The sequence below is a fragment of the Palaemon carinicauda genome, chromosome 6 (genome assembly GCF_036898095.1).
Source record: "Palaemon carinicauda isolate YSFRI2023 chromosome 6, ASM3689809v2, whole genome shotgun sequence".
Classification (NCBI taxonomy): Eukaryota; Metazoa; Arthropoda; class Malacostraca; order Decapoda; family Palaemonidae; genus Palaemon; species Palaemon carinicauda.
In genome coordinates this window covers 104766066-104788804 of record NC_090730.1, presented here as the reverse complement: position 1 = coordinate 104788804, position 22739 = coordinate 104766066, and the positions used below count along the sequence as shown (strand labels likewise).

Here is a 22739-nt window from a genome sequence, read left to right as displayed (position 1 = left end):
GAGCGTGATTCAAATCTAACTCCTGCAAGCATCAGGCCGGGACACTTCCAATTGATGTCTCGTCGGGTAGACTATAGGTCCATGTAAAGTCCTCATCTTTAGCCCACAAGGATGGTAATATTGCACACACTAAAGAAACAATCAAGTCTGAGCATGACTGGAATCCCAGTCCGGCAAGCACCAGGCCATGACGCTTCCAGTAGGCCACCATAACCCGAAAAGATGGAATTGTGTTGGCTAGAGAGAACGATAGAGGAGATGGGAATAGTAGAAGTGCACATCATGTTGGGTACTTTACAGCCTTAGGCTGGCTTTTATGTGGTGACATAGAAATTAAGTTAGCTAATATTACTCACACCAATGGCGAAAGTGTTGGTCGTTCAAATCTTACTGAATCATAGCGGCCCAGACTGAATGTATTCAGTATTACCTTAGTCCACATTGGCGTCATCTGAAAATGTGATATACCGAAAGATTACAAAATATATAATGCGGCATCACGATATTCATATATATTCACAAACATGTAAATAACAACCACAATGTTTTTTAATACCGAATTCTACCTTTGGGAATTTATATCAACTGTAAATTCACTTAAGATAAATGCTTCTGGCTGGGAAAGGATTTGAACTTATGCCCTGAGTCCAAATACTATCAGCATGGACCGCTTTTATCAATCGAGCTATCATACTCATAGGCTCGAATCCTTGCTCAGCAATTAAACCTATGCCCTGGTTGATACAATGACAGCAGTGACAACTTTACCAATCAAGCTATCATGCTCATAGGTTCGAATTCTTTCCCAGCCAAAAGCATTTATCATAAATGAGTTTCCAGTGGATATATATTCCCAAAGGTAGAATCCGATATCAAATGTCATTGTGGTTGATATTCATATTAATTACAGTAACGAGTGTTAGTGATACATTTATCTACACAAGCATATTCCAATTCATCATGATGTAAACAAAGGTTTTAGGTGGCAAATAATCACAATTTATGTAATTCAAAAGTCACTTTCCATTCAGAAAGTATAATACCGCTCCATTTTTTTCTTTAACATATACAGTATATTACCATTTTGGTCATTTGTATAAGGAAACATACTTATATCCAGCTCGATAACTAATCAAATGAATCGGTTAAAGACTGATTGTTAAGCCTGTCACATGAGATATATATATATATATATATATATATATATATATATATATATATATATATATATATATATATATATATATATATATATATATATATATATATATATATGTATATATATACATATATATATATATATATATATATATATATATATATATATATATATATATATATATATATATATATATATATATAAATATATATATATATATATATATATATATATATATATATATATATATATATATATATATATATATATATATATATATTTATATATATATATATATATATATATATATATATATATATATATATATATATATATATATATATATATATATATATATATATATATATATATATATATAAATATACATGTCTGTTTGTACTTACACACACATATATTGCAAAATAAGCAGGGGAGGATGAGGTCGACGATGAATGGACGAATTAAGAAAGTTTGTGGGTGTGGACTGTCATTAGAAAGACCACAAAATGACACATACTTAGTTGAGCTTTTCAATTGCTTTAATTTTCCATTTCTCAACAGTACTACATGCCGCCTGTAGTTGTGCTATGTTGGTCATCGGTAGGTAGTGCAAAATACAAAGAACAGAAAAACCAATATAGCACAGCTACTAGCATCATTCCACACTGTTGTGAAAAGGAAAATTATATTTCAAATTTTCTTAGATATTCATGATCATAATAACTTTTTATTATGCAGGGTTGAAATTCAACATTTACTTGGAGGGAACTGTAGTTCACCGCAGAGATTTCAGGCAAAATAAGCCCCTCCCCTTGATGATGTCATAGCTAATCATGTCTCCCAAGACGAACCCCCCGATGACGTCATAACCAATCTTGTTGTTCAAGCCCTAACCCCTGATGATGTCATAGTCAATCATGTTTCCCAAGCCCCACCCCATGATGATGTCATTGTCACTCATGTCTCCTATGCCCCATCTCCTGACCTGATGATGTCATAGCCAATCATGTCTCCTGCATTAACAGCAGTCACAACACTTCCCCTTAAAGTGAATATAAGTAAGTATAATTTGAAATTAATAAGGGGATGTATTGTGACCGCTGGTAATGTGAAAGACAACGCGATTGATTATGACATCATTTAGGGACAGGGATTGTTTTGTCTGGAAACTTTGCTGACTATACATGTTTTTTTTTTTTTTTTTTTTTTTTTGAAGAAACTTGCTCACTGTTGCCTAATGTGTGACAAGACTTACTGAAGACATGGGAAGCGTGCAAGGCTCATTGTTAGGGTAATTGCCATTGCCAAAGTTAGGGGAAGTCCATTGGATTTGATCCTAACTGCTGGATTTTACAAGATCCTATGTACTGCTGGTGGAAGTACTTTACTGGTGGAAGTACTTGTGCTGGGTGAAGTACTTGTACTGGTGGAAGTACTTGTGCTGGTGGAAGTACTTGTTGGTGGAAGTACTTGTGCTGGTGATGTACTTGTGCTGGTGGACGTGCTTGTTGACATTGTATCTGGCCTGTTGAAATTAGGACACGTCATTTAAAAATTATCTTTCTTCTTGCCTTCTTACAAAAGCAGATATCATAAACCAAAATTCCCGAGACAATAACCTGGCACGCACTGATGTTCACCCTCTCTATTGTAATATTAAGAAAGCAGCCACTATAAGTTGCAAAGATGAAGAAAAAGAAGAAGAAGAAGAAGAAGAAGAAGAAGAAGAATTGCCTAAGAAAATAAATAAGTGGATTTGAAGGAGGAATCTTAGTCGGAATACAAGCGGCTTCTTCAGAGTACTCTTGTCCGTATGTTGCAAATTGACTCTTGCTATACCAAAAGCTTTTTCTCAGAGGGTGTGCCGAAACTATTCATCAAGAGGCATTGCCCAGTGTTACTTTGCTTACTTCCTGATTCAGTGGGCTCACGCACGCACACACCCAGATTGCCCCGAGCTTATCTCTTAGACTAGTAGTCACGGCCCTATTAATGGGTTTGAATGAGACACAAAAGAAGGGCTTAAACTAGCAAGATCAAAATTTCCCCTAGAAAGCGTGAAACATCTCGAAAAATTGTAATGATTACCTTGATGGTTCAAAAGATGACATGTATAGATATTATGGTATCAATTATAATATATGTTATTTTTCAATTACTAGATGCCTACAGATTTTTCATCAACCCTCGAGTATCTTTCAAGCTATCTATCTATATATGGGTAATTTTGAGAACATTGTCAGAACAACAGTAAACTGTTGGTTATATACAGTTAATTATAGGATTTTTTTTATTAATGATCATCTAACATCCAATGATTAATAAACCAATAAAAATACATAAGATAAGCCCAAGGAACATTAAAAAGAAAGTATCTGGCAACTGCAAATCTACTAAAGAAGTCAAATGGTTAATTGTATGCTTTGGATTACGCCGGTTTATCCCAGCATGGACTCTTGCATAACAATGACCTGCATGTGCGGTCAACTGCTGAAGGGGCTGGAAAATTTATTTAAAAAAAACTCATAGTCCTTTGAATAATATAAACGAGTAGGAGATATCTTTTTAACGCGATGAAGAGAAAACTTGGAAAATTAATGCTGAATATGCTATAGAATGAAACTGGATGAGTCCACTTAGTAACAAAGATGACATGCATTCATTGCTTGTGTTAACAGTGTGCCAAAAATATCAAAGGAACTCAGTTTAACTTTTCCAGAAATAAGTATTGAAGAAATCTTACTGGCACGAAGCGATTGGAACGAATGCGACGTTAATAGACCACCCAGAGTAATAATTCGATGCTGTCTTGAAGTAGAGGATCATCTGATTGCTTGGCGAAGTGAATTCTGTACCGACAGCAATATCTTGATCGCAGTATCTGCAAGCATAAAGACAGCGTTATTTACCTAGACTCATTATTGATACCATAGAACTCAATTGCTGCCCAAATTTACGTGGCATAGCTTTTTTAAAAGGGCTGACCATATGCCTTATCTGTTCTAGGCGAATTAACTTTTTAAACAGTATGGCAAAAAATACAATTTTATTCTGCAACAACAACAGCATTTAAGTTCTTACATATCACCAACAGTAAGGTTGGTCGTCCTTATCTCCAGGCGGTCAAATAACAGCATTCATTTACACCACAATAAAGGGTTCTTCCGTAAAGCCGAAAACTGTTAAACGTTATTTTCACGGTGTTACACTCAGGAGCCTGGATCCATTTCACACATTTCAGATCTGTGACACAAGGTAGAAAGAAAAGATTGTAAGCCAAATATTCATATTACTAAAGGCCGCTTATGAATGGCAGAGTCAAGGGCCAATAACATTGCCCTATCAAGCAGGACAATGTCCTAGAGACTGACCATATATACATATGATTAGTGCCCAAGCCCACTTTCCACCCAAATTAGGACCAGGGAGAGCCAAGCAATGGCTGCTGATGACCAGCAGGTAGACCCACAGGCTCCCACAAACGGCCGCTGCCTCTCCCCTCCTTAGCTCACAAGGATGGTGAGGTTTCAAGCATTAAAGAAACTATCAAATTAGAGCGGGACTTGAACGGATGGTGAGGTTGCATGCACAACTTTGAGTGGGACTTGATCACCAGTCTGGGGTGTGGATAGTGAGGTTGCAGGCACTAAATAAACTATCAAGTTTGAGTAAGACTTGATCCCCAGTCCGGGATGTGCCAAGCAGGGACTTCTCCATTCAGCCACTAAATCATTATTACTTTTAGTCTCAAAGTTTACGTGGACTGATGAATAATAGTGTGTTAGGTTCATGTTACTTATTAATTCTCTAGGAATTCCTCAGTTTTCTTACAATAACAGGGTGGTGGTGGCTGATGTGATAACGTCCCCGACTGTTAATCGCCAGACTGGGGTTTGAATCCTGCTCAGACTTGTTGGTTTCTTTGGTCGCTATAACCTCACCATCCTTGTGAGCTATGGATGGGGTCACCAGCATCCATTGCCTGGCCCTCCTTGGTTTTAGCTTGGATGGAGAGGGGCTTAGGCACTGATCATATGTATGTATGGTCAGTCTCTAGGGCACTGTCTTGCTTGCTAGGGCAATGTCACTGTCCTTTGCGTCTGTTATTCATGAGCGGCTTAACCCTTTAAAATGTGAATGTGGTCTTTCTAGGGGCTCACTCTCCTGTGTGAGATCTCTGGTTACTCCAGCTTCTAATCTTTCTAAGTTTCTTTCCACTAAATTTGGTAAGTATACTAATTTTTCTTAATGAGGCACATTTGCACTGACTTGCAAAAGTGCCCTTTTATCTCGGTAAAGTGTCCTACTAGCTAAAGAGTCTCTTCTACCTTTACCAAGAGGAAAGAGGACACGAAACAATTATAGTGCAGTGAAAACAGCAATAGTGTCTCTAAATAACTAGTATAAAGCTTCAAATAAGGTAATAGACTTTTCTAGATAAAGATGTACTGATAAGAAAAATTGATACATCATTGGCAATCATCAAATATCACACTCTATGAGGACCCTAAGATCCTTAGTAGAAATTGGCCAGTAGAGATACATCAGAAGAATGACTGACACTTAGGACAATTTGAAGGAGAAGTAGATGCCCCTATGATAATTGATCTGTGCCCCTGTGTATGGGCATCAAAAACTGGGCTCTGGATGTTGACTCACACCATTAATAACTAGAATGAAACATATGCAATTGTCAGAGTTTCATGTTAGGGAAATATAAGGCCTCTACTATGTGAAAGGAGATTAGAAAATAAAATCAGCCCTCAGTTTTCTTCGTTGACGAACCTAACTAAGTTCCTAACAGTGGTGTTGATGGATTGCGTGAGAAAGGACTATTGCAGTTATCATTATAATAATTATCATTATTACAATTTGAGCAACAAGGCTAGTTGGAAATGCAGAATGCTATAAGCCCAAGGGTTCCAACAGGAAAAATTAGCCCAGTGAGGAAAGGAAACAATAAAATAAATAGATTTAAAAGAAAGTAACTGAAAAATATTTTAAGAACAGTAATAATATTAATTTGGATCTTTTATATATAAACTACAAAAACTTGAAAAGAACAGGAGGAAGAGAAACAAGATAGAATAGTGTGTTTAAGTGTACCCACAAGCAAGAAGAACTGTAATCCAAGACTGTTGAAGAACATATTGCAGTGGCTGTGGCACAATCCAAGACTAGAGAACAACGGCTTGATTTTGTAGTGCCCTTCACCTAGAATAGCTGCTTACAATTAGAGTCTCCTCTACCCTTACCAAAAGGAAAGTAGCCACTGAACAATTACATTGCAGTTGTTAACCCCTTGAGCGAAGAGGTATCGTTTGGTAATCCCAGTGTTGTCAGGTGTATGAGGATAGAAGATAATTGACTTATCTTTTCTTTTATTTCTCCAGACTTTCGGTGTTAATCATATTTCAATATTTAGATCTTCCATTTGGTGTAATGTTCTATCGAATATATTTACCTGATGCATTAAGATATGACATATAAATAATAACTTATTAAGAGATAGAAATAACTGTATTATTTAAATTCATATGATACTCTCTTAACTGAAGAGCCTCAATGGCTAAGTCAGCTAGGGCAGCAAGCTCGGACTTCGTAGAAATCTGTGGCGCAGGTTCAAATCTGCAGCCGACCAGTCAGAGAGGCGGATACGTTGCTATCCGTGTAAGCACCTTCAGGAATATGATATGTAATCAACAGTTAGGTAGCTTAAAGCAAATAGGTGTTACAACTAATACACACACACACAAACAAAGCGATTCCAACCACTAAAAAAAAACCTAATAAACACCTCACAAGTCTCAAACTGTCGACCTAATCACGCCAGGACTCCTCGCTGCTGGGAGGAAGGACGCTGGTGACAGATACAATACATGACCATACGCTCCTATTGTCTACTAAGCAAGACCCTTGTAACCATGATGAGCCATGATAGAAGATACAGGATTAACTGATTGTAAAATGATGAGCACTGTGAATAGAAAATCAATTCTAATAGCCATGCTTTCAACAAAAGGCACAATACTAAACAGTATTCTAGAAGTATTTTTTCCAGGTGTGACCATATTGTGGAATGATCTTAAGTCTAGTATTGTTGTTTTTACATGACTGATTTAATTTAAGGTTGTTGCTGACCTTAAGATATATATTTTTTTTCATTATTTATATACTTTCCTTGTTCGAGCCTTTGGGCTTGTAGCCCTCTACTTTTCCAACCAGGGTTGTAGTTTAAAGGCTTAAACGTTTAAAGGCTTAAACCCTTAAAGGCTTAAACGTTTAAAGGCTTAAACGTTTAAAGGCTTAAACGTTTAAAGGCCACTCATGAATGGCAGAGGCAAGAGACAGTGACATTGTCCTATCAAGCAGGACAATGCCCTAGAGACTGACCATATTATATATAATCAGCACCTAAGCACTCTCTCCACCCAAGCTAGGGGCAATGAGGGCCAGGCAATGGCAGAATATGACTCTGTATGTATTCCTATATGCTTCCCAAAACCTCACATCCTTAGCTCACGTGGATGGCGAGATTGCAGCGACCAAAGGAACTAACGAGTTTGAGCGAGACTCGAACCACAGTCTAAATATTACCAGGCAAGGACGCTACCAGTAGGTCACCGCACTAATTTGATACTACTACTACTACTACTACTACTACTACTACTACTACTACTACTACTAATAATAATAATAATAATAATAATAACAACATAGTTTACTTACTCCTAGGATAGTTACTCGGGTAGTTAGGAGAAGTTACTGTCCCTGGTGCAGTGATGTTTTCAGAACAGCCTGAGAGAAGGCTATCTGCAATGCAAAAACATAAAGTTAGACAACTTAACTAAATGTATCTCCGACTCCAAAAATAGTTCTCACTAATTGAAATAATTCGTATTACACTCTGCTATCATGACTAGGATTTAACAGATTTTATAATAAGTGGACTTCAATTGACAATGCACTTGCTATGGTCTACGTTTAACTAGCCCTCTTTTCTGTCTAAATACATTCACGTCACAGAATAAAGTGCTCTATAACTTAATGTAAGATTTTACAAGCAGTAATGTTTTTGTAGCTTATAATGTTTCTAAACTTATAATATATTTTCTGTTACTTTCAAGCTTTGTATAGCTTAATTTTTGAAAAAAATTTTCAAACCACAATCATGACTCCCCTGAGACATGCACGTTGTTCTATGTAGTATAGTAAGCTAGTGATAAAGTAACATATTCATTACAAAGACACTTTTTTTGCCTCTACCTCCACTTCTCTAAGGACAAATGGCTGATCTAGCTGTAACAATAATTGTAAAATTCCATCAGTAGTGAATGAAGTTGTTCGTCGTTCGTTCAGATTGCCTGGAGCTTATTTCCAGGTGGGGTCTCTTAGACTGAATGTCATAGCCCCCCAGTACTGAATGAGGTCGTTCGTCATTTGTTCAGATTGCCTGGAGCTTATTTCCTTGTGGGGGCTCTTAGGTTAAATGTCATAGCCACCCAGTACTAAGTGAAGTTTTTCGTGGTTCATTCAGATTACCTGGAGCTTATCTCCAGGAGGGGGTTCTTAGTCTAAATGCCATAGCCCCTAAAGTACTGAGAGAAGTCGTTCATCGTTCATTCAGATTGCCTGGAGCTTATCTCCAGGTAGGGGCTTTTAGACTAAATGTCATTGCCCCCAGTACTGAGTGAAGTCGTTCGTCATTCGTTCAGATTGCCTGAAGCTCATCTTAGGCCAAATGTCATAGCCCGCTAGTACTAAGTGAAGACGTTAGTCGTTCGTTCAGATTGCCTGGAGCTTATCTCCAGGTGGGGGCTTTTAGACTAAATGTCATTGCCCCCAGTACTGAGTGAAGTCGTTCGTCGTTCGTTCAGATTACCTGAAGCTCATCTTCAGGTGGGGGCTCTTAGGCTAAATGTCATAGCCAGCCAGTACTAAGTGAAGACGTTCGTCGTTCGTTCAGATTGCCTGGAACTCACCTCCAGGTGGGGGATCAAAGCCTAAATGTTCTAGCCCCCCCCCCCCCCCCCAGTACTGAGTGGAGTCGTTCATCGTTCGTTCAGATTGCCCGCAGCTTATCTTCAGAGGGAGGGGTGGGTGTCTTAGGCTAAATGTCCTAGCCTCCACAGTACTGAATGAATTCATTCATCATTCGTTCAGATTGCTTGGAGCTTACTCTGGGTGGGGGCTCTTAGACTAAATGTCATAGCCACCATACTAAAGAGGGAAGTCGTTTGTCGTTCGTTCAGATTGCCTGAAGCTTATATCCGGATGGGGGCTCTTAGACTAATGTCATAGCTCCCCAGTACTGAGTGAAGTCATTCATTGTTCAATCAGATTGCCTGAAGCCTCCCTCCAGGTGGTGGGTCTTAGGCCAAATGTCCTAGTACCCACAGTACTGAGTGAATTCATTCGTCGTTCGTTCAGATTGCCTGAAGCTTATCTCCAGGGTGGGGCACTTAAACTAAATGTCATAGGCCCCCAGTATTAAGTGAAATCATTCATCGTTCGTTCAGATTACCGGGAGCTCATCTTCAAGTGGGGGCTCTTAGGCTAAATGTCATAGTCTCACAGTACTGAGTGAAGTCGTTCGTCTTTTGTTCAGATTGCCTGAAGCTTATCTCAAGGTGGGGGCTCTTAGACAAAATGTCATAGCCCCAACAGTACTGAGTGAAGTTGTTCATCGTTTGTTCAGATTGCCTGTAGCTTATATCCAGGTGGTGGCTCTTAGGCTAAATTTCAAAGCCCCTCAGTACTGAGTGAAGTCATTTATCGTTCGTTCATATTACCTGGAGCTTAACTTTAGGTGGGGGCTCTAAGGCTAAATCTCCTAGCCCCCACAGTACTGAGTGAAGTCGTTCGTTGTTTGTTCAGATTGACTGGAGTTTATCTCCAGGTGGGGGCTCTTAGGGTAAATGTCATAGCCCCCACAGTACTGAGTGAAATCGTTCTTTGTTCGTTCAGATTGCCTGGATCTTATCTTCAGGAGGGGGCTCTTAGACTAAATGTCATAGCCCCCACAGTACTGAGTGAAGCTGTTTGTTGTTTGTTCAGATTGCCTGGAGCTTATCTCCAGGTGGGGGCTCTTAAGCTAAATGTCACAGCCCCAGCAGTACTGAGTGAAGTTGTTCATCGTTCATTCAGATTACCTGGAGCTTATCTCCAGATGGGGGCTCTTAGACTAGATGTCATATCCCTTACATGACTGAGTGAAGTTTCTGAATGCTATATATTGATCGTTAGTGTAACTTCTGTGATCTTTTTAGCCACTTCAGTATCGAATTTTATTCTTTTTCGGCAAGGCAGACAATTCCCTGCAGCTTGTATAGCCTTCTACAAAAGAGACCTAAATTAGCCTAATTACCATAGTAGCCTTGATTCACAACCTCACAGTTGGAGCCGCTTGTTCCAGAGCGACAAACACAGTTGCAGTCTTGTCCTACGTAGCCATCATTCTGACAAGGGTTCGTGGTTATGCTGCAAGCAACCATCCAATTTGCTGATGTACAAATCGATGGGGAAAGGTTTAAAAAAGAATTGATTAGATAATAGCATTCTCTCATTACCCTTCTGTTCAGTATCTCATATACCATGATAATAAAGTACACTGTAATGGTTTATAATATCAATGTAACCATCTATACTACGGTAATTGAATTGTGGGAGTTGCAACTTACCAATGCAAGGATACATCGTGTTAGCTAATAGTTTATCATAGTGGCTCAGCCCTGTCCTACTACCGATGAGTTCTTGCGCCAACGGATTCTTTGTTGTTATGGTGTTTTTGCCATTGAGAGTAAAGTACTGTTCCAGAGTAAAAGCAAAGATTTCTTTATATACTAATCAATTATCTTTCTAAAGGGAGTAAATCGTAAATAAGCTTTTGATAAGCATCAAGATTTTATACATAAAACTATAATAATTTCTATTCTTCCATTCACTTTAATATTATAGTCCATGTTCTAACGCTACGGGCTCTTGCAAGTGTGCAGGAGCCCTTGCCTGGAAGAAAGATCCAGGCAATCTAAAACAAGAACATGAAATTCTAACAATAGCTATGATGTGCCCCCTAAATTCAGGTGATCACGTCAACATTTATATTTTCAGCTCTATTGCTACAGCTATCCACATTCATTTTCCCTTTACTCTCCTTTTTGGATTAATCTATGCAGATGCAGTAACTTAACCGCTTCAGGTTTCTATTTACCACCATTAACATATCCCATACATATCGAGATATCAAAATATGAGGATTAAGAACTGTACAGAGAGATGCAAATTTAACTCACATCTGATTAAAAACTAAACAAAAATATGCAAATTCAACGCAAATCGGATCAAGAACCGTACACAAAGATGCAAATTCAATTTTCATCTGATCAAGAACTCTACAGAGAGATGCAAATCCAACTGTCCTCTGATCAAGTACTGTAAAGGAAGATACAAATTTAGCCCACATCTGATTAAGAACCATGAAAAGATAAAAATTAAACTTCCATTTGATTAAAAACTGCACAGAAAGATGCAAATTCAACTCACATCTGATTGACAACTCTACAAAAGTATGCAAATTCAACTCAAATCTGATTAAAAACTGAACAAAAAGATGCAAATTCAACTTACATCTAATTAAAGAATGAACAAAAAGATGTAAATTCAACTCTTGTCTGATTAGTACCTGTATAGAAAAATTAAAATTCAACTCACATCTGATTAAGAACTGTACAGCAAAATGCAAATCCAACTTGCATCTTATTAAGAACTATAAAAAGAGGAAAATTCAACTCGCATATTTAAAACTGTACAGAAAGATGCAAATTCAACTCTCACCTGATTAAAAACTAAAGAAAGATACAAATCCAACTCCCCTCTGATTAAAAACTACAAAAAAGATGCAAATTTTACTCTTATCTAATTAAAACTACAAAAAGATACAAATTCAATTCTCATCCAATTAGAAACTGTACAAAAAGATACAATTCAGCTTTCATATCATCAAAAACTGAACAGAAAGATAGAAATTCAACTTTCATCTGATTAAAAACTTTACAGAAAGATGCAAATTCTACTCTAATCTAATTAAAACTACAAAAAGATACAAATTCAATTCTCATCCAATTAGAAACTGTACAAAAAGATACAATTCAGCTTTCATATCATCAAAAACTGAACAGAAAGATGGAAATTCAACTTTCATCTGATTAAAAACTTTACAGAAAGATGCAAATTCTACTCTAATCTAATTAAAACTACAAAAAGATACAAATTCAATTCTCATCCAATTAGAAACTGTACAAAAAGATACAATTTAGCTTTCATATCATCAAAAACTGAACAGAAAGATGGAAATTCAACTTTCATCTGATTAAAAACTTTACAGAAAGATGCAAATTCTACTCTAATCTAATTAAAACTACAAAAAAGATACAAATTCAATTCTCATCTAATTAGAAATTGTACAAAAAGATACAATTTAGCTTTCATATCATCAAAAACTGAACAGAAAGATGGAAATTCAACTTTCATCTGATTAAAGACAGTACAGAAAGTTGCAAATTCAACTCTCATCTGATTAAAAACTGTACAAAAGACGCAAATTACACTCTCATCAAATAAAAATTATACAACAAGATGCAAATTAAACTTTCATCTGATTAAAAACTGTGCTAACAGATGAAAAATCGACTCTCATCTGCTTAAGTACTCTACAGAAAGATGTAAATTATACAACAAGATGCTACTTCAGCTGTCATCTGATTAAAAACTGTACAAAAAGAAACAAATTCAACTCTTATCTTCATAAGTACTCTACAGAAAGATGCAAATTCAACTATCATCTGATTAAGTGCTTTACATAAAGATGCAAATTGAACTCCCATCTGATTAAGTACTCTACAGAAAGATGTAAATTCAACTATCATCTGATTAAGTGCTTTACAGAAAGATGCAAATTGAACTCCCATCTGATTAAGTACTCTACAGAAAGATGTAAATTTAACTGTCATTTGATTATGTACTCAACAGAAAGATGCTAATTCAACTATTATCTGATTAAAAACTGTACAAAAAGAAGCAAATTTAACTCTCATCTGATTAAGTACTCTACAGAAAGATGCAAATTCAACTCTCATCCGATTAATTACTCTACAGAAATATGCAAATTCAACCCTCGTCTGATTGAAAGCTGTACAGAAAGATGCAGATTAAACTCTCATCTGACTACAAATGAGCATAAAGATGGGAATTCAACTTTTATCTGATTAAGAACTGAACAGAAAGAGGCAAATTCAACTCTCATCTGATTAAGTACTCCACATAAAGATGCAAATTAAACTTTCATCTGATTAAAAACTGTTCAGAGAGATGCAAATTCAACGCTCATATGATTAAAAACTGTACAGAAAGATGCAAATTCAACTCTCGTCTGATTGAAAACTGTATAAAAAATGCAAATTAAACTCTCATCTTATTAAAAATTGTACAAAAAGAAGCAAATTCAACTCATCAGATTAAGTACTCTATAGAAAGATGCAAATTCAACTCTCATCCGATTGAAAACTGTACAAAAAATGCAAATTCAACTCTCATCTGATTAAAAACTGTACAGAAAGATGCAGATTTGACTCACATCAGCACCATAGTGCATATCTGAATTAAAATCATATGGTATAGAGTAGTTGTTGTCGTTTTCCTTCCGGAAGTTGTTCTCATAGCCAGAAAGGACGTTCTCCAAAATGATGTTAACATAGTCATCCCTGTCTGATCGTGACTGCTCGTGGAAGAATCCCATGGCGTGGCCTATCTCATGAGCAACTGTCCCGAGCTGAAAGTTAAGAACCAGAAGATAGTTGGTCTTGGGAGTATTAAGTGAATTGGTTTTGAGGATCCTAGTAAAATTAATTATACGGGAAAATTAAATTCCTCATTTGATTTCTTTAAAGTCTAGCTAAATTTCAATTCAATTTGTAATAAAATGTGCTTGTTAGATAAAGCGGAACATCATTCTTCTTCTTCATATGTTAGCGTGCTTTATTTTCCCCATTCGTATGGGGTAACACGGTTGCCTTCTTTTGAAGGACTTTGCTTTGGCTTTTGGGGTGGACCGTAGTCTCAACTGGCTGCCCTGCCTATCATTGCTTAATGCTTAGACATCATTCTCTGATGGGGAAATAAGGTAATAATAATGGATTGCATGGCCTGTTAATATTTCAGGCTTAAAAAATTTTCAAGATTAAAATTTTTCATCACATGTAGTCAGCTCACCGAAGTGCATCCATTTCCAATTGATATATCTTGAGGGCTTGACATCATCCCGACATACGACCAGCATCCAGAACCCTTGAAGAAGTTCAGATAGTTAGTTGGTGGGGTACCTGTGATTTCCTGGAAGTCAATGCAGGTATGTTCCTCCCAGTGGGCTATTCCTGCTTTTACTGCTGTTTGATCCACAAATTCTGTAAGAAGGTTGAAGATGTAACAAAGACTCATGGATGGCAGAGGTATGGGACAGAGACATTGCTCTATCAAGCAGGTCATGGCGTAGAGACTAACCATATTTACATATGATCAGTGCCTAATCCCACTTTCCACCCAAGCTAGGGCCAAGGAGGGCCAGGCAATGGCTGCTGATGACCCAGCAGATAGACCTATAGGCTCCCCCAAGCCCCCAATCAGAGGGATAGTGAGGTTGCAGTGACCATAGACACTAACGTGTATGAGCGCGACTCTAACCCCAGTCTGTCAGTCATCTATCAGGGACGTTATCACATCGACCACCATAAGCCTGATCAACAGAGTCATATTTTTAACAATCCTATTTTAATCAGTCATAATTTAGTCACTGATTGCAAAGGAAAATATAGTTAAATAAGCATCTCTGAAACATTTTGAATTGCAATATATACTCTTTTTTTAAAGGTACCATTATTTGGTACCCTCAGATGCCTATTGAGCTTTTTGCCATACTGTTGTGCTATCGCTTTTAAATCATATTCCCTACATTGAACCACATAACTTAAAATGGTGCAATCACATGTTCCTTGATAGTGTATTGATTATATCAACATATCACATCTTTTACTCTTGCATCTCTTACTACATTTTCAAATACTATAGCATATGTCTAGTTTTGGCTAGACTAAAAATTGACTTTTGCTCCATGAAGAGCCTTGAACGTACCTATAAGCCTACAAAGAGATTCACACAACAAGGATAATTTTCTATGAATATTTTGATGAACACAATTGCATAGAGACTTGAATAATCAACAAAGCAAATCAATTGATCTTCTCACCATCTCCAAATTTGTAAGGCACAACTGGTATGCCTTCTACATTTGTCCATCGCCTGTAGTTAAAATTTATGGCTTTTCTCTCCAGTAGCTGTTTTCTCTGCACTTCATCTAACATAATGTCAATTTCAAACAGCTCTATGCCATTGACATGAGTTGGGTTGACATGCTCAAATCCATCAAGCTGTTGGGAAGAATTGGCGAAATGTTGTGACCTACTCAAACCACTTACAAGATTGTAGAATTCAGATGAGAAAATAGCAAAGCAGACAACATAATCTTTAGAAACTACTAAATAATGTTCATTAGCTGTTTTAAACTAATCAGAGTTTTTGTTTATTTCCAAAGGACTAATACCAATACGCGCCAAACCTTGTATGATTGAAATCTAACGTAAGATAAATCCGGCTTGGAATGATATTGGCTCTACAAACTAAATTGCCTTAGCTTAGGGATAATACAAATAGAAAGTCAATATCTTCAATGTACTTACATCTTCTTTCCGCAAAACGGGAACAGCTCTACCTTCTTCTGGAGGTGTCATCATGGGTGGATTTCCTTCCTGTGGAGGAGAGAACACACTGCATTAGAAGCTTGACCTTCAATTACATCGGTGTCAAAGGGACCTGAGTGTACAAGCATGAATGAATGCATGATTATGCACAACTACATCTCCTGAGTTTTCAAGCTTATTGTTGAATGAAAGCATGATTACACGCGACTACATCTTCTGAGTTTGCAAGCTTATTGTTGAATTAAGCATGATTACACGTGACTACATCTGAGTTTGCAAGCTTAGTGTTGAATTAATGCAAGATTACACGTGATTACATCTTCTGAGTCTACAGCTTATTGTTGAATTAAAGCAAGATTACACGCGACTACATCTTCTGAGTTTGTAAACTTATTGTTGAATGAGAGCATGACTACAAGCGACTACATCTCCTGAGTTTTCAAGCTTGTTGAATGAAAGCATGATTACACGCGACTACATCTTCTGAGTTTGCAAGCTTATTGTTGAATTAAAGCATGATTACACGCTACTACATCTTGTGAATTTACACGCTTAAGAGAAATGTAGCTTCTGACATAGTGATTGTCAGTATAGTCTTTTGAATTTTGAAATATGATAACTTGAATAAAAACTTTGTTTGTGATAGAATTTGCTATGGGATTATGATCAAGATTACATTCTCTCTACTAAATTGTAATGCCAAGTAGATGCAACCGATGAATCAATCAATATTTTATAAAGCCAAGAACTATGTAATATTCTTCCAGCTATTGTATAGGCATTGCTGTTTCTTTTTTAGGCCTACATCGGCCAACACCAACACTGAAAAAATTCTAATTTGTTTTCATTCTCCATTTTCACCTTCACTTGTTTCTTTATTTGGTTCTTCACTCCTAATCATTCTATTCTGTTGAATGAAGCATATGAGGATGAAGAGTCGCAAGAATAGAATCACTCTCCCGAATAGGTAGTAGGATGGCCAAGACACCAGCCACCCATTGAGATAATACCGCTAGAGGGTTATGGGATCCTTTGACTGGCCAGACAGTACTACATTGGATCATTTAATTATCTATGGTTAAGGTTCATTTTCCCTTTGCATACACACACACCGAATAGTCTGGCCTATTCTCTCTATATTGTCCTCCTGTCCTCATACACCTGACATCACTGAGATTACCAAAGAATTCTTCTTCATCCAAGGGGTTAACTAATGCACTGTAGACCTATTTGTTCAGTAGCTACTTTCCTCTTGGTAAAAGCAGAAGAGACTCTTTAGCTATGGTAAGCAGCTCTTCTAGGAGAAGGACACTACAAAATCAAACCATTGTTCTCTAGTCTTGGGTAGTGCCATAGCCTCCGTACCATGGTCTTCCACTGTCTTGAGTTAGAGTTCTCTTGCTTTAGGGTTGTACAAACCGTGTGTCACATAATTGTACCTAATTCCTTTTGTATATATTATGCTTGTATCTTCGCTCTTCCCTCGCACTAAAAAGAACCAGAATAGACATGTCCGTGTCGCCTGTGTAACAATGTCATTTTCTCGCACATGTAATTTACTGTTGCCTTGAGGTTTTGTATATAAAGGAGAGTGTTCCATAATATGATAATAAATTAGTTCAGTTGCTTTCACACTGCCTTTGAGTTTACAACCTTCCTCTCGGCACCGTCACAGGGTAATCTCGGGCGCACTAATCTATCTTATTTCTCTTCCTGTAGTTTCGTTAAAGCTTTTATAGTTTATATAGGAGATATTTATTTTAATGTTACTGTCCTTTAAGCATTTTATTTTTCCTTGTTTCCTTTCCTCACTGGGTTATTTTCCCTATTGGAGCCCTTGGGTTTATACCATCCAGCTTCCCCAACTAGAATTCTAGCTTACCAATTAATAATAATAATAATAATAATAATAATAATAATAATAATAATAATAATAATAATAATAATAATACTTACCTGCAACGGAGTAAATTCTGGAGGATCATTCTGTGGGGGGAAATAAGTAATGTAAGTCCATTTTTATCATTACTATGTTAGTTTTATATCATTTAGGAAAACTATCTTCTTTTGAATTTAGTACCTTAGTCTTTGAATGAAAATAGTCTTAGTTCTTGAATAATGAGAAGAGGAGATGATGCTATGAATAAAGGATTCCTGATGCAATTAGAGATTTAATTCGATAAGGTTACTTACCAAGATCAGGGGTTTGTCCTGAGTTGTTTCCTGAAAATCAAAGGTTGAAATATTTAAGTTTTTAATCATATTTTCTCGGGACATTTAAATTTTGATGGTATCAAAATCTTGTCTATTCAAAAGAAGCCAACAGATGAAATTTTACACATACTGGCTATTAGAATACTACATTAAGAATACCAGAAGGGTACTCAGTAGAGCACAGACCTTCACCGTAGCAGCTTATTTCACGACTTTTTGCTCAACCTTGACCTTTGACCTTAACTTGTATTAATTGGCGTGGATTTTCATACACTCACAAATAAACAAAGTTTGACGTCTCTGTAACAACGATATCCAAACTTATGGCTGATTACGTGAATGTGGTATTTCATTTTACCTTGACCTTTAACCTTGTCCTTCCTAAAATTAATGGTTTCCAGCTTTTTATATAACAGTTAATCCCTGAAAGTTTCATTACTCTACGAATAAAACTGTGGCCAGGAAGCTGTTCACAAACAAACACACACACAAACAAACACACTAACAGGGTGTTAAATAAAACATAACCTCCTTCCAACTTCGTTGGTGGAGGTAATAATTTCTGCATATTCAGTAAGACAGCTGGACTAGCAGATGCTATAGGGTATATTGTAGGTTAATCAAAGGTGCGATACCAACACTACAGTTATTGGGTCTTTTGACTGGCCAGACAGTACTACATTGAATCCTTTTCCGGCTACACACACAGAAAAGTCCGGCCTATTCTTTACACTTTCTCTTCTTTTCTCATGCACCCGGCAACAGTTGCATAACCGAAAAATTCTTCTTCATTGTAAATGTTCACTGGTTACTTTCCTCTTGGTAAGGGTAGAATAGACTCTAGTTATGGAACTAGCTCTTTTAGGAGAAGGGCACTCCAAAATCAAACCATTGTTCACTTGTCTTGGGTAGTGCCATAGCCTCTGTACCATAGTCTTCCACCGTCTTGGGTTAGAGTTATCTTGCTTGAGGATACACTCGGGAACGCTGTTGTCTTTTTTCTCTTCCTCGTGTTTGTTTTTAAGTGTTTATAGTTTATACATAAAAGATTTAACTTAATGTTGTTACTCTTCTTAAAAGATTTTATGGTGATTATTTATTACTGCTCTTGTAGCTTATTTATTTCCTTATTTCCTTTCCTCACTCATCTATTTTTCGCTATTATAACCCCTTAGGCTTATAGGATCCAGCTTTTCCAACTAGGGTTGTAGCTTGGCTTGTAGTAGTAGTAATAATAATAATAATAATAATAATAATGATAATAATAATGAGTCAATAAGATTCTGAAAGTGTTGAAAATAGAAATAAAGCACATGAATACGTTATTTACTTAAATAAAAAAAAAAAAAAACAAAAAAAAAAAACATTGGGAATATATTTGTATTGGCCTGATTCTCTTATGCTAACGACATACTTAATATTGATAGCTGTTAGGTTACTTTAATATTCAGGAATAGACTCACGCTAGACACAAACCTTAATTGATTACCTAGAATGATATTGAGTCGTGAATACTATAAAACTGTAAAATGCATTGTTTTTCAAACGTAAGCAAATTGCGATGTCATACTTTTATTTCATTTTCGTTTTTGTTTACTGCCATAGTATGCAGAGCTATTGCTTTTCTCTATTACTTCTTCGTAATTCAAAACATTTCGCCACGGGAAACAAGTTAGAATAAAAAGAAAATAACTACAGTATTATAAACTTTTGAGTAATTACTCTATTTTTCATTTATCATATATTTCGAATATAAATAAAATATACGCCGGCATCCCGAACTTCTGTTTGGTTGACTATGTTGACGATGTCCGTTCCAGGTCGTTTAGTGAGGAAACCAAGCTAGTTTTTTTTGTATATTATTTTAACTTGTTTTCCATGTGGCAAATTGTTTTAAATTCTGAAAAAAATATAATAGAGTAACACAAAAGCTTAGCATAATTTGGCAGTCTATGGAGAGCGTAGTCGTGTAAAATACCTTTTAATCTTCAAAGAATCGAAAGAATATTCCTTTGTAAGGTTATAGACACAAACTTTACTGATACAAAAGATAAATGTGAGATATTACTATTGAAAACGTTTAACTAACGTTATATATCAGGAAGAAGAAGTTTCTCACGGTTGCTATGCGGAATAAGCAGCAACAGCAGTAGTAATCATGAGCTGTTTACATACACGACGACAGTTCGTCGATCACCCTCTGCTTTTTCAGTGTCAGTTTTGAGATGCGATTAATTTTTTCAAATTTGCACGGTTTTCTTGTTGAAGTAGCATTAAATTTTCCATTTAGACGAGAGATCATCTGTTCAAGAATACGATGTGAAATTTCCAAAGGACAGTGATTTTTGATACGCCAAATCAGAGCATATTCGAATTGATATTTTTCGACAGGTTGAGGTTTCGGTGAACTAAGAGATACGGCCAGACATATATATATAAGCGATATATATTTTAGCCTAACACGTGATACTTTAATAGACAAATCTCACTGTGATGATGGCTATATTTTGAATTTGTCAGTGTTAGCAGATTATCCTTTATTTAAAAACATCCGAAAATGGGTATGCAGTGTTACTAAACCTTTATAATCAACGTAGAATGTATCAGGACATAGGAGTTTTCAACGTACAGTTCCATAGGCCTATCAATGCACCGGGATAATTTACTCGTATCTGGAGAAACCTGTGCAGAACTAGAGTGCCTGTATTATTTTAGCTTCGTTTTAATAATGAACACCAAGCTACTCTTGCTGTTAAGCTGGATTTGATTGGACTTGGGAATTTTGTCCAGAAGACGTAGATCTTATACCAAACCGGGTATCATCAGAAAAAATCTATTTTTGGGTTAGATAGCCATGTCGTCCTGGTGGTACTTCTTTTATGGGAGCTCTCTACTTGGGATATTTCTGCGAGTGATATACCAGAGAATTTTACCTTACGGCATCACTTGAGTTCTACTCTCTGGAGCGAATAACCCGAGACATATCGTGTATAAACCAGGGACGTGTTAATAACAAGTCATGGTTATCGTTCCCGTAATAGAGCTAATCTTGTCTCGAAGGATAAGGGATAGGGTAGGATACGTGGTCGAGAGAGGCGTTACAACTGAAAAGGAAGGTGGAATAAACATAAAGATTGTTAAGGAGCGTGTGGAGATGGGAAATTGTTGACCATGTATTGCCTATCTGTAGAACCCATTGGCGGTTATGATAAAACACAATACTACTCTCTCTTGTATCGAATGATCAGTGAACATTGCAGATACCAAAGCGTTCGAGAAGCCGGCCACAAACCGTACTAATGACCTAGGCGGCTAATGCAGACATTGTCTGCCAACTACTGCCAAATATGGCTAGTTGTTTTTTTAAATTTAATCACAACCTGAATAACAGCAGGAGGTACAAGTGTAAAATGAAAAACTGTTCCAATAGGAAAAATCGTAGATTTGGCTTGTGACTAGTTTCATTCCACGGCACTCTTCAAGCCACAACACTACCAGCCAAGAGTGTTCAAGTGGCCACAAATTGGTAGAGGTTCAAGATTATCTGGACAGTGCCGTTTTGAGTAAGACTTCTGTTTGGCACATTCCCTCCACTCATTAGCTCAGCGTTTTATTGGACTGGTCATCTCCGACAACTTGGACCCAGTGCTTTTAGCTGAATGGTGAGTGTTCCGTACATTTCCGCCTAGGTTAGGTAGTAACAAGGGTTATTTGTAATATATGTAGGCTACTATTTTTATTTTTTTTTTTTTATTGATTCAATTGAGTTTTTGTATTCACAGTGGCGGAAACATATGGGTTTATTAGAAATTTTTGCACTTCTTGACTGTTAACTTCTTCCAAGTAACAAGGATTATTTGTAAAATAGAGTCCTTGCAATGACGTCACTGGGAATCGCCGGCGGCCATGCTGGAGGACATACACAGCGAAAACATGGCAGCTGCTACAGCGAATATGAACAATGAGAGCGACTTTGTCAAACAATTGTCGGGTGATGATAAGCGTTTTTACAAGCAGAAACTCGATCTAATTGATGGCCTAGATCCATACCAGATGCAGAATTCATTCAGTCAAAATATCGAGGATTTTCCCAGTATTTCATACATTGATATGATGAACTACTTGGTACTGTCGGCCAACCCAGAACATGAGCGGGCATACATTTCCATTGAATAATTTGCTTCCAGAATTCGTTGTTTTTCCCTTTAATGCTTTTAAGTCCAAAAATTAGATAAACACTGGGCCAATGAAGAGAGTGTTTATAATTATAAAGCTAATATTGATCATTCAGCCTAACCTTGTGTATTATAATTTTTGATTGTCAAAATGTATGTAAAAGTTTTGCATTATAATGTCAAATCTTTATCAGTTCATGCCTAACCATTGTGTTTGTGTTTGGTTACAAATGCTATAATTTCTTATATACATATAAACATATGATGGGCAAACTCTATTGTAATGCTCTTGGATGATCGTTTTGCCTCCTTGCAATCAAATGCGCAAGTTTAATTATTTTTTCAATGTTTCATATATAAGCTGAAGACCCCTTCGGGTTAAAC

General features: G+C 36.7%; 1 protein-coding gene and 1 pseudogene across 1 annotated transcript in view; both read right to left on the bottom strand.

Moving 5' to 3' along the window:
• The window catches only part of LOC137642612 (bone morphogenetic protein 1-like), an 11017-nt gene extending 8501 nt beyond the window's left edge, over positions 1-2516 (bottom strand). Inside the window, exons 1-2 of the mRNA XM_068375316.1 lie at positions 2415-2516; positions 357-451 (exon numbers count right to left, since the gene is read on the bottom strand). Coding sequence (XP_068231417.1) covers positions 357-451; positions 2415-2423 — 104 coding nt within the window. The 5' untranslated portion in view covers positions 2424-2516. The remainder of the gene's footprint in view (positions 1-356; positions 452-2414) is intronic.
• The window catches only part of LOC137643183 (protein SpAN-like), a 24588-nt pseudogene continuing 4358 nt past the window's right edge, over positions 2510-22739 (bottom strand).